Source organism: Sus scrofa, chromosome 18, assembly GCF_000003025.6.
Source record: "Sus scrofa isolate TJ Tabasco breed Duroc chromosome 18, Sscrofa11.1, whole genome shotgun sequence".
Taxonomy (NCBI): domain Eukaryota; kingdom Metazoa; phylum Chordata; class Mammalia; order Artiodactyla; family Suidae; genus Sus; species Sus scrofa.
The window spans coordinates 13,370,208-13,383,145 of record NC_010460.4 but is presented as its reverse complement, the minus strand read 5'-3'; the positions used below and the strand labels follow the sequence as shown (position 1 = coordinate 13,383,145).

Sequence of the window (12,938 nt, the reverse complement as noted above, 5' to 3'; positions counted from 1 at the left end):
AAAAGTAAACAAAAAACAAACACAAACCTCCAGCCTCCCGTAAAGGCAATGGTGGCCATGTGGCACAAATCTGGCCTCTCTCCTGGACAGCTGTCCTCTTCCAGTAAAGCTCCAGGGGAGAGGGTCTTCAGCTCTGTCCCCTGGTCTCCCTGCCTAAAACACACACACAACGCCTGGAGCAATCATCTTGTGAACACAAAGACTGGGGAAGATGGGAGCAGAGTTTGGGGTACTGAGGACACGGCGGAGCCAGCTGCTCAGCCTTGCGCTGCATGCCTTCAGGCATCTGGTTAAGAGCCACTGCCCCTTTTTTGGCTGTGGCATCCAGTGGGCTGCAGCAGTGAAAGCACTGAATCCCCAGACTACCAGGGAACTCCCCCTCTTTTTTTTTTTTTCTGAGATATAATCAATATAGAACACTGTATTAGTTTTAGATATACAACATACTGATTTGATATATGTACATATTGCAAAATGATTATAAGATTAGTTAACACCGATCACCATACAAAGTTCCCAAGTTTTCTTCTTGTGATGTGAACTTTTAAGATATATTCTCTTAACAACTTTTACATACACAGTACAGTATAGGTAACTAGTCACCATGCTACACACACACCTCCAGAACTTACTTATCTGGTAACTCGAAGTTTGTACCTTTTGACGCTCTTCACCGTTTCTGACCCCTCCAACCTGCCGACCCCCATCTCTGACAACCACTAATCTCTTCTATCTGGGAGTTTATTTTTGTTCTAGATTCCACATGTAAGTGAGATCATGCAGTATTTGTCTTTATTTTATTTAGCATAATGCCTTCAAGGTCCATCCATGTTGTCACAAATGGTAAGGATGTACTGCACAGCAGGGGGAATGTAGCTAGTACTTTAGAGCAACTACACATGGAGTATTACCTTAAAAACTGTGAATCACTATACCCTACACCTATAACTTATATAATATTGTACATCAACTACACTTCAATAAAAAAATAAATAAAGCAGGTGGTGTGGTTCAAGGACATACTGAAGCTGGCTGCAAATTCCAGTTTTACTAGAAATTAGCTATGTAACTTTAGGCAAGTTTCTTAACCTCTCTGTGCTACTTTCTGCATCTATAAATAAAATGGTAAACCTAACATGACTTCTACAAAATATTCTAGTTCAAAAATTCTATTTCTGTTAAAATAAGAACTAATTATACGGTGGAATATTATTCAGCCACAAAATGAGCCAATTTCTTGTTTAAATCTCCACAATCAGAAGTTTTCGTTAGTTGAACTTTACTTCTCTTATAGCGCTTTCCACAGGCCCTAATCACCTGGTAGGTGTGCTTTCTGGCTATGCCACAGGACCCGATGTTAAATCCAGCTTTTCTAACTTCAGTGCCGTGCTCTTCTTCTGCAGCACCCTGTGCCTCTCTAAACAAGGTGCTCACCGCACCACAGGGAAGGACATGTATAAATGACACCACTTGCCTCAGGAAGCCTTTAACTGACATGATGGGATAAGTGCTGTTATTTAAATCTCTTTCAAATGAAAAAAAGATTCTTATAACCTCAATAAACTCTTAAGAAGCTGAGGCAGTCACCCCAACTTATTTCTATAACAATAACTAACAAATGAAGACCCCACCTCTGAGCAATGAGGCATTCCACGTGTCTTTTCACTTGCTTTCTCAGATGGACACAGTGACTATATAGGGACTACATTTTCAGGTGCATATATAATGGTCTTGGATTTGTTTATATCACTCATGTGAAAATAGGATTTTTAACATCTCTACTGCAGTCATATCTAGCAAGAATAGAAAGATCATTTGAAGGTTTCAGAGAAAAGTTCACCATGGAAATACAGGGCTGGGGTAAAGTATAAAGGAGCCTTCAAATACTTTCTTCAAAGACAGACAGTGAACTATTATATTACTCATGAGGTGGAATATTGTAAGTTTTAGATGAATAGGTTTATTTGTACTCAAAACAGTTATTTTCATAAAACCAGTTTTTCAGGGAACACTCATTTTTATAGCAGGTCTTCCCTTTTTTGAGAAATTCCTCAGTTTCTTGTATCAATCCTAACTGGTCTTATTATTTGCTGAGAATTTGACAATCTCAGTACTGTTGCCAATGACTTGCACATACCATCTCATTTAACTACTTGGCTACACTGAGAGGCAGTGCAATACAGTGGTTACAAACACAAGCTCTGGAGCCAAAGTGATGGGTGTGAATGCTAACTCTCCTTCTAACCAGCTGTGTGATCCTGAGAAAGCTTCCTGATGACACGTGGCTCAGCTTCCCCATGGTAACATGGGGGATAAAAATCGTACCTACTTCACGGCATCACTGTGTTGATTAAAGGAGTTCATACATGTGAAGCACTTTAATGGTATTTCCTATGTACAAGCACTATTTTAACTATGAACTAATTTATCCTCTCATCAACTCTATGTGATAAGTACTGACTCCATGTTGCAGAAAAGAAAGCTCAAGCTGAGATGGTAAGGAACTTGCTCGAAGCCGTAGGGCTATTAAGGAAGAAGTGAGAACCAAATGATGTCATAACACACAGTTTATGTCACTAGCACAAACTATCTAAAATAATGATATACTCCAGTCTAAAAGAGCTAAATACGTAAAACACAACGATGAGCTTACAATGTACATACTTGTGGATGACATTTGTGAGATGACTCAAAAGAGCTTAACAACTGTTCTATTTCAGTTATTTAGAGGGTGAATTTTCTTTTTCTTTTTCTTTCTTTTTTTTTTTTTTTTTGTCTTTTTGTCTTTTGTCTTTTTTGCTGTTGTTGCTATTTCTTGGGCCGCTCCCGCGGCATATGGAGGTTCCCAGGCCAGGGGTTGAATCGGAGCTGTAGCCACTGGCCTACGCCAGAGCCACAGCAACGCGGGATCCGAGCCTCGTCTGCAACCTACATCACAGCTCACGGCAACGCCGGATCGTTAACCCACTGAGCAAGGGCAGGGACCGAACCCGCAACCTCATGGTTCCTAGTCGGATTCGTTAACCACTGCGCCATGACGGGAACTCCTAGAGGGTAAATTTTCTAGCTCCATCAACTCCAATAGGCCTTTTATAATGCAGTTCTTCTTAAAATAAGGCAATTCAGAAAGGCATCGCTGATTTCTCTGCAGGTTACATGGCCTAAAATCTTTCTGAAGCCTGACTTGCCTGTGTTATACAGAACAGAACTTGGGGGGTTCCAAGTAATCATAACATGTGTGCATGAGGATGTGTGAAGCTGTTTAGATTTTACTGGGAGTGGAACAGTGAGTAACTTGAGTAAAAAATGGTTGTACCTACACGCACACCTATTTGTTTAGGCTGAAAATTCAGGGCTGACTACTCAGCCCTGATATCTTACACACTTGATTTTCAATTCAAGCAGCAAAATCTCTACCATAGATACTTCTTGAGGCTTTGACAGTGCTGGTGTTTGAGAGAGGTATTAACATTTTATTATTAACTGGCTGCTTGATTTTTAATACAGCACAGAAAATACAGTGAGAAAATAACGTCAATGTTATCAGACGAAATGGTTTTCCCTCTTTTTAAAAAATGTTTTTATTGGAGTATAAGTTGACTTACAGTATTATATTAGTTTCAGGTGAATTGCAAAGTGAATCAGTTATACCCATATCCATTCTTTTTTCCACCATATAGGTTATTACAGAACATTGAGATTTCCCTGTGCTATATAGTAGGTCCTTATTAGTTATCTATAGTATATAAACAGTAGTGTGTATATGTTATTTCCATCCTCCTAACTTATCCCTCCCTCTAATAGTTTCCCCTATGGTAACCAAAGGTTTGATTCTGAAATCCTTGGTCTGTTTCCATTTTGTGAATAAGTTATGTGTATTGTTTTAAATTAGATTCTACATATAAATGATATCATTTGATATCTGTCTGTCTCTGTCTGACTTAACTGCACTTAGTATGATAATCTCTAGGTCCATCCATGTTGCTGCAAATGGCATTATTTTGTTCCTTTTTATGGCTGAGTAATATAGTCCATTATATGTATGTACCACATCTGTTTTATCCATTCCTCTAATAATGGACATTTAGGTTGCAGGTATCTTCTCAAATTATGGTTTTCTCTGGATATATGCCCAGGAGTGGGACTGCTGGATTATATGGTAGTTCTACATTTAGTTTTCTGAGGAATTTCCATACTGTTCTCCATGGTGGTTGCACCAACTTACATTCCCACTAATAGCGTAGGAGGGTTCCTTTTTCTCCACACCCTCTCCAGCAGTTATTGTTTGTAGACTTTTAAAAAAATTTTTTTTGTCTTTTTGCCTTTCCAGGGCCGCACTTGCGGCATATGGTGGTTCCCAGGCTAGGGGTCTAACAGGAGCTACAGCCGCTGGCCTATACCACAGCAACGCGGGATATGAGCCGCATCTGCAACCTACACCACAGCTCATGGCAATGCTGGATCCTTAACCCACTGAGCAAGGTCAGGGATCGAATCTGCAACTTCATGGTTCCTAGTCGGATTCGTTAACCACTGAGCCACGACGGGAACTCCATGTTTGTAGACTTTTTGATGATGGCCATTCTTACTGGTGTGAGGTAATGCGTCACTGTAGTTCTGATTTGCATTTCTCTAGTAATTAGTGATGTTGAGCATCTTTTCATGTGCTTTTTGGCCATCTGTCTTCTCTGGAGAAGAGTCTGTTTAGATCTTCTGTTTTTTAATTGGCTTTTTTTTTTTTCAGTATAAAGCTGATGAGATATTTGTGTATTTTGGAGATTAATCCTTTTTAGGTTTTTCATTTGCAAAGATTTTTTTCCCATTCTGTGGGTTTTTTCTTTTTTAGTGGTTTCCTTTGCTGTGCAGAAACTTTTAAGTTTAATTAGGTCCCAATTTATTTTTTTATTTCCACTACTCTAGGTGGTAGATCAAAAAAGATCTTGTCAAAGAATGTTCTGCTATATTTCCCTCTAGTTTTATAGTATTTAGCCTTATATTTATGTCTTTAATCCACTTTGAGCTTATTTTTGTGTATAATGTTACAGAATATTCTAATTTCACTCTTTCACATGTAGCCATTCAGTTTTCCCGGCACCACTTATTGAAGAGACTTCCTCTTCTCCACTGTATATTTTTGCCTCCTTTGCCACAGATTAGTTGACCACAGGTACATGGGTTTATCTCTGGGCTTTTTATCCTGTTCTACTGATCTGTATTTGTTTTTGTGCCAGTACCATACTGTTTTGATGGCTGCAGCTTTGCAGTATAGTCTGATGTCAGGGAGTCTGATTCCTCCAGTTCCATTTTCCTTTTTCAAAGACTGCTTTGGCTATTTGGAGTCTTTTGCATTTCTATATAAATTAATTTTTTTTTTGTTCCAGTTCTGTGAAGAATGACATTGGTAACTTGATAGGGATTGCACTGAATCTGTAAACTGGGTAGGATGCTCATTTTGATAATACTGATTCTACCAACTCAAGAGCATGGTATATCTTTCCTTCTCTTTGTGTCATCTTTGATTTCATCAGCATCTTATAGTTTTCAGAGTATAGGTCTTTTGTCTCTTGAGGCAGGTTTATTCCTAGGTATTTTATTCTTTCTGGTACGATGGTAAAAGGGATTGTTTCCTTAATTTTTCTTTCTGATCTTTCATTGTTAGTGTACAGGAATGCAAGAGATTTCTGTGTAATGATTTTCTATCCTGTTACCAAATTAACTGTTGAGTTCTAATAGTTTTCTGATAGCATCTTTAGGATTTTCTATGTATAGTATCATGTATCTGCAAAAAGTGATACTTTTACTTCTTTTCCAATTTGGATTCCTTTCATTTCTTTTACTTCTCTGATTGGCATGGCTGAGACTTCCAAAATTATGTTCAATAAAGGTGATGGCAGTGGACATCCTTGTCTTACTCCTGATCTTAGAAGAAATGCTTTCAGCTTTCCACCATTGAGAATAATGTTAGCTGTGGGCTTGTCATGTATGGCTTTATTACGTTGAGAAAGGTCCCTCTATGCCCACTTTCTGGAGAGTTTTCTTTATTAACAGTGACTACTGAATTTTGTCAAATGCTTTTTCTCCATCTATTGAGAGATCATATAGTTTTTCTTCTTCAATTTGTTAATGTGTTGTTATCACAGTGATTATGTGCAGATACTGAACAAGCAATCCCTGGGATAAATCCCATTTGGATTCGGTTTGCTAGTATTTTGTTGAGAAAGATGGTTTTCTATATTTTCTTAGCAAACTGATGTTTAGTAGTTTCTACCCTCTGTAGCAATGGCACATAATAATCATTTTGACTTCCTTTTTATAAAAGTGAGTTAATCTTTGTTGTGTTTATCACTTATTTATTCCATGAATGTACAGAGTAGCCTGAAACAGTTGTGGGTCACCAGCATCAGAGCTGCACAAGAATCAGCAGTTACGTATTTTTGTTGTAAAGTTTATAGCAGACAGCCTAAGGGGGTAAATTCTTTGACACAGTGTAAAGGAGAGAAATGATGGAAACAAAAAAGCCAAGTTTCTTTAGACTTTTCTCTCTCAGATATAGCTTAATATGCTAAACATCACCAGTAACAAATGAATTTATAACTAGAAATATGTTTTCTATAATCTAATAATAAAGCAGTAATGATGTTTTAAAAACTTTCATTAAATTTTCAATTCATGAGATTTGTGATACTCATTTGTATTTTTTCTACTTATTTGTTATAAAGAATTATTATTCTAACAGGTTGAATGGTTATTTTTAATAGCAGTAGGTAGCATATAAAGAGCAGAGTTTATTTTTTTATTTACGGGGTGTACCTGCAGCATATGGAAGTCCCTGGGCTAGGGGTCAAATTAGAGCTGCAGCTGCCTGCCTACACCACAGCCACAGCAACAAAGGAGCCAAGCTGCCTCTGCAACCTATTCTACAGCTCATGGCAACGCTGGATCCTTTACCCACTGAGCGAGGCCAGGGATGGAACCCACATCCTCTTGGATACTAGCTGGGTTCTTAATCCGCTGAGCCATGATGGGAACTCCCAAGGGGCAGAGTTTAAACACACACTAGAGTAAACTGAAAGCTTACCTGTCTAAATTCTAAACGACAGCGAACTTAGCATCTTTAAAAGATAATACAATCAAACACTTAAGTGGTTTCCTTTCTCCACAATACCTATAGTGGGAGTATTTAGAAATGGATTAGAGAACAAGGCTACCTGACTTCTTAAAATCTTTTAGTATCAAAGAGATTACATAAATTATAAGGAATTTTAATAAGTATTATAGAAAATTTGATATATTAAATACTATGTAATATTAATATTACAGGAAGTACCTAACATGATAGTATATTAATGATACAGGCAAATTTATTATTTCTCTTAGAGAATTGTTTCTTTGACCACATAGAAACTAGATGGAGATGCCAACTTATGTCCAACTGTGAAAAATAAATAAATTTTGGACTTGTAAACATCCATCAGCTGCTATATGATTCAAGAGTACCATTTCATGATTAACCTCTTCTAAAATTGTGTTCATGCAACACTGCTTTTATTCAGGCATTTGAGATTTTAATCAGGAAGATTACTTCAGTAATGTTTTTACACACCTTTTCTTTGGCTGCACCAGTGGCATATGGAAGTTCCCAGGCCCGAGACTGAACCCAGACCACAGCAGTCACAATGCTGAATCTTAACTGCTAAGCCACCAGGGAACTCCTATTACATATCTTCTAAATATTTCTCTTATTCCAAAAATTTCCGGTCAAGATTTCTTTAGGGGAAAAAAAAGGAGGAACCTTATTCAACTGTGAGATAAATACAATTTAAAATGACAGGTGCTTACAAGGTCTGACTTGTTGCTTTCACAAAATCAGGCTGAAGTCTCTGAGGTGTGGCCTTTCTACTGACCGCTGTGCAGCCGCCACCTCTTCTCTGTTTCATACTCTCACCTGGGCTTCTTACTCCTTGAGACTGCTAAATTCACCAGGATGCTTCTCCAGCCTGCATTTTTTTTTTTTTTTAACCTGCTTCATTTGTCTCCTCTCACCAATTAGTTTTATTAATGTTTCTCAGCTACTCTGGACTTGGTGAGAGTACCAAGAGCTCTGCTCCTTCCCTATGCATCGTGTAAGTTATTACTCAGCAGTTCTACAGTTTTACCTTATTTTTTTAATAAATGTTTGTTTTGTATTTCAGTATTTGTCTAGCTTTATTCACATACTAATTTCTTGATTACCTTCCTCTTGCATCTAACTCAGTCTTTCCCTTTGGGTTTAATTTGTTTCTTCCTGAAAGTGCATCCAACTCTTCACTCATCTGTTGCTCAAGGGTACTGACCACTTCTGGGCTTGAAGCTGCCTTGGATCAGCTCCTACCTTTTTCAACAGTCCTCTCTTGCTCATGTTTGGGAATGTCTTCTTCAACCTTATCCCACCTGCTTTCTGTCTCTCAAGGATTCATTCTAATTCCTTGTCTAAAGCAGACACTGATTCATTCATTTTAAAAACATCTTTTCTGTCTGTCACTGGAGGGCAAAAGGGGATACCATGGCAGGTGCTCAGACCTCAGTTACGAAGTGGAAGTCCAAAGTGTTGATCTCTGCTTTTCTTTTATGCATGTTATTAATTAAAAATTAGGTCAAATACTTCTATGTGCAGAAATACATATAATCATTTCACATAATTGTCCCTGATGGTAAGTCTGAAAGGCACTCTCAAGTAGTAGAAAGAAGATGGGTTTTTTAATTTTTTTTTTTGCCTTTTTAGGGTACACCTGTGCCATATGGAGGTTTCCAGGCTAGGGGTCAAATCAGAGCTACAGCTGCCAGCCTACAACACAGCCATAGCAATGCAGGATCTGAGCCACGTCTGTGACCTCCACCACGGCTCACAGCAACGACCCATTGAGTGAGGAGGCCATGCAGCATCCTCATGGATACTAGTAGGATTCATTTCCACTTTGCCACAATGGGAACTCCCCCAAACTGGCTTTTGAATCATATATCCTGGAGCAAATCTTGATTTTATTATATTCTGTTTGACTTCAGGTTATTTAACCTCAGTGAGACTGACGGTCACCTCGTCCATAAAATGCAGATTGTTATACTTAAGTATTTGAAGATTATATAAACAAAGTACCTAGCACTATTAGATTATGTTAGATTCTTCTTTTGTCATACGGCAATAAGGAATTAAAGGTTTTAAGTTCCTACTTATGTTACAAACTACATCTTCCATTGCATTAAAATTAAAAAAAAAAAAACCTTGTCCTGTAAGTGAAGTAACATATCACATAGAGTTTGCTAAAGGCAGTTATTTTTATAATTTTTGTTTTTCCCTATTAGTTGTGATCATATTTAGTTGTAAAATTTATTATTTTGGTTTTTTCCCCCCAATCCAAGAATATATCAGTGGAATTATAGTTGACCCTTGAATAATGCAGGGGTTAAGGCACCGATCCTCTACACACAGTTGAAAATCCATATGTAACTTTTTGTCAGCCTTTCATATCTGTGGTCCCTCCACATCAATGGATTCAACCAGCTGCACACTGTGTAGAATACTGCAGCATTTACAACTGAAAGAAATCTGCATGTAAGTGGATCAGTTCAGTACAAAAATTTGTTGTTCGAAGGTCACCTGTACATTAGCGATGTAGACAAATCTAGAAAACTTCTAAGCTACATACTTTTAAAATGAACTCATAATAATCCATAAGGGTTCTCCTTTTTTTTGTTTGTTTTTTTAAAAATTTCTTTTTAGGGCTGCACCTGTAGCATATGGAAGTTCCCGGGCTAGGGGTTGAATCAGAGTTGCAGCTCCCGGCCTACACCACAGCCATAGCAACACTGGATCTGAGCTGCATCGGTGAACTAAGCCACAGCTCACTGCAATGCCAGATCCCTAACCCACTAAGCGAGGCCAGGGATCGAACCCGCATCCTTATTGATACTAGTCAGGTTCGTAACCCACTGAGCCACAATGGGAACTCCAAAAGGGTTCTCCTTTTGATAAAAGGCAGGAGAAACCAAATTTCCTAATACAAACATTGACTGCAACTTAAAAATGCAGTTAAATAGCCTTATTTCATCAATTAAAGATTTTGGAAAAACATAGTTCTCCCCCGAACCCCAATTTAGCTAAGAGAGCTACAGGGTATTCATTAAAGCAGCTTATGTGAAAATAAAATCAAAGTAATTAATTTTGAAAAAGTAGAACTGAATTTTATTATGATGCTCTCAAAAAGGTAAAAAAAAAAAAAAGTATCTTTCATCTAAAATAAGTAGCTCTACATGGTTATAACTGATCTGCCCTCAATATAGCTATCTCTGAATGTCACCTATTTAGCCACAAAAATTAAGGCACAGACACAAAGGAAAGAATATTAGAGGAACAAGTAAAATAAAAAGAAAAAATTAGTTAAGTCAGACAACTCAGCTTACAATCAATAATTTGGCAACACAGTACATATTTATAAAAATACTACTGGGATAACATATTAGGGCCTAACGTACATTCACATCAAGCCAACTTTTCAGGAACTCAAAAGTTCTCCTCCTAATGTAGAAGACTTGTTAATAATGGAATCTTCTAACCACGGGATCTCAATGACCTGGAAACCTGTTTTGGGAATAAGGAATATAAAATAGAACAACAATATTCCCTAGCATGAGAATAATTACACCTTGTTTTGTTTCTCCCAGGAGGAAAGAGAGGCCTATCAGAGAGAAATATAGTTCTTACCTAAGGTTGAGATCTGGCTAGGAACTTACGGGCATCTTACTTAGGAAATGATCAGAGCTCTAAACTAAAAAGGAGCCCATGGAGGTTTTTATTTTCAGAAAACAAAACCTGTGGCTGGGTAGAAAAGGTCAGGGAAAGAGCGAGAAAGAAGGGGAAGGGAGGAGTCATTTGTTCTTGTTTTTTATTCCGACTTATGAACTTATTAATTTGTAACTGAGATACAACTGACATGTAATACTATTAGCTTAATTTGATTTGATATGTATATATAGTATGACATGATTATCACAGTAAGTTTAATTAGCATCCACCACCTCACATAATTATAAATTTTTTTCCCCGTACTCTCTTAGCAACTTTCAAATATAATGCAGTATTGTTAACTGTTCCTTTTATTCTACACGTAGCAGATGGATTGAGGCCAGAGGAATTAAATCAACACTGAGAAAGAGCCTGAGAGATACACAAAAAGAAATCAGATGCTGGTCCTGGGGCTTAAGCACACGGGTAAGATGTGCCTCAACCACAGAGCTATGAGAGTCAACACGCTCTTTCTTTACGGTTTAAGCCTGTCGGAGCTGGGTTTAGTTATTTGCAATACAGAGTCCTAACCAATAAAATACCAAAATTGTATTAAATCGTTCATAAAATATAAATTAATATTCAAAGCCTGCAACAACCAGTCTTTAATTTAATATGCAAAAATATTCCCCTAGGGATGACACTATCCAATAGTTTTCAAAGGTACTTTTTAATCTTTTCATGGGTTGAGGGAAGGGATGCACAGTAAGGAAAAAGACACAAGGGCTAGAAATCTTTGTGAGCACAACCTAACACAGATTCTGGGTCCATTACAGTGGCAATGAATAATATTTCTATTTATTTTGGCTTTTCATATCAGTATGGTGTTTAACATCTAAAAATTAGTGTTGATATACACCAAAACATCCCTAAGCCCTCCAAAACTTGCAAAACCACACCACCGCACATTGAAAGAAATCCAGTATTTGTATTTAACATGAAGGTATAGTTAAAACCCCTAGTTTTACAGGACCCAAATTAACTGCTTTAAAGACACTGCAGCAAAATAACAGTATCTTTGTCAATCAATGTTGAGACAAAGGTGCTTTCTTCCCAATGTTCTCCAAATCTTACTGAAGATGAATCTATGAAGCATAAAATCCTCTTCAATCCTTTCTGTAATAAAAGCTTCTATTTATTGAGCACTTACCTTGTGTCAGGCACTGTGGCAAAATGCCTCATGTACATGACTAATTTAACTGCTATTTCTTCGGTGCTTCTTTTAACACGGCTTATTTTAAAATTCCAAATGAGGAGTTCCTGTGGTGGCTCAGCAGAAACGAATCTGACTAGCACCCATGAGGATGTAGGTTCGATCCCTGGCCTTGCTCTGTGGGTCAAGGATCTGGCGTGGCCGTGAGCTGTGGTGTAGGCCGGCAGCTACAGCTCTGATTTGACCCCTAGCCTGGGAACCTCCATATGCCATGGGTGCAGCCCTACAGAAACAAAACAAAACAAAACAAAACAAATCCAAAATGACATGTTATGAATAGCACTTTCCAGGGTATGGCCTGAAAAGACAAGCTTGGGATTGATATTGGTACCTTATTTTATGAAGATTTCTTGTCTTTCAACATTTGCAGGTTCCATCTAATACAACTAGAATGGCTGCAACTGACTGGTTAATTCTGAGGACTTTGCTATTACAAGCTCTTAGATGAAGTTCAATGACAAAATAGTGGGACACTACAAATTTACCACGATCTCAATCACATCAAAACCCCAGATGACTTGGAGAGTCCTTAAGGCAACCTGCCTCTAATAATCCTGCCCAGGACGTACCACGAAAATTTCAAACTGGGGTTACCCGAAGGGTGGTATGTGAATCTAGCACCAGTCTGTAAACTGTTAAGAGCCCCGGACAACATTTTCTCCATTACCTGGTTTGGCTAACTTTTTTTTTTTTTAATATCAGGATATTCTTGATGAGGAAGACTGTGTTGACTTAAATTCTAGCTCAAGCTCCTTACCCACCATGAACTGGTAACAAAGAGCTTGTGGGCCAGTTCCTTTGAGCAATACTGCTCTAGACCCCAATTTTGGATCTCACCTCTGGTGTTATGACTCGGATGCCACACAAAATTTAAGTAAATTAACAACCCAACACTTAGCTTAAATG

At 37.9% G+C, this 12,938-nt stretch overlaps 1 protein-coding gene across 2 annotated transcripts in view; it reads right to left on the bottom strand.

Moving 5' to 3' along the window:
* MTPN (myotrophin) overlaps window positions 1-12,938 on the bottom strand; it is a 65,249-nt gene that overhangs the window by 12,152 nt on the left and 40,159 nt on the right. The window contains exon 4 of one of the 2 annotated variants that reach the window (XM_021078487.1): window positions 28-153. Within the exon in view, the coding sequence (XP_020934146.1) occupies window positions 28-153 (126 nt within the window). 2 annotated transcript variants of the gene reach the window in all.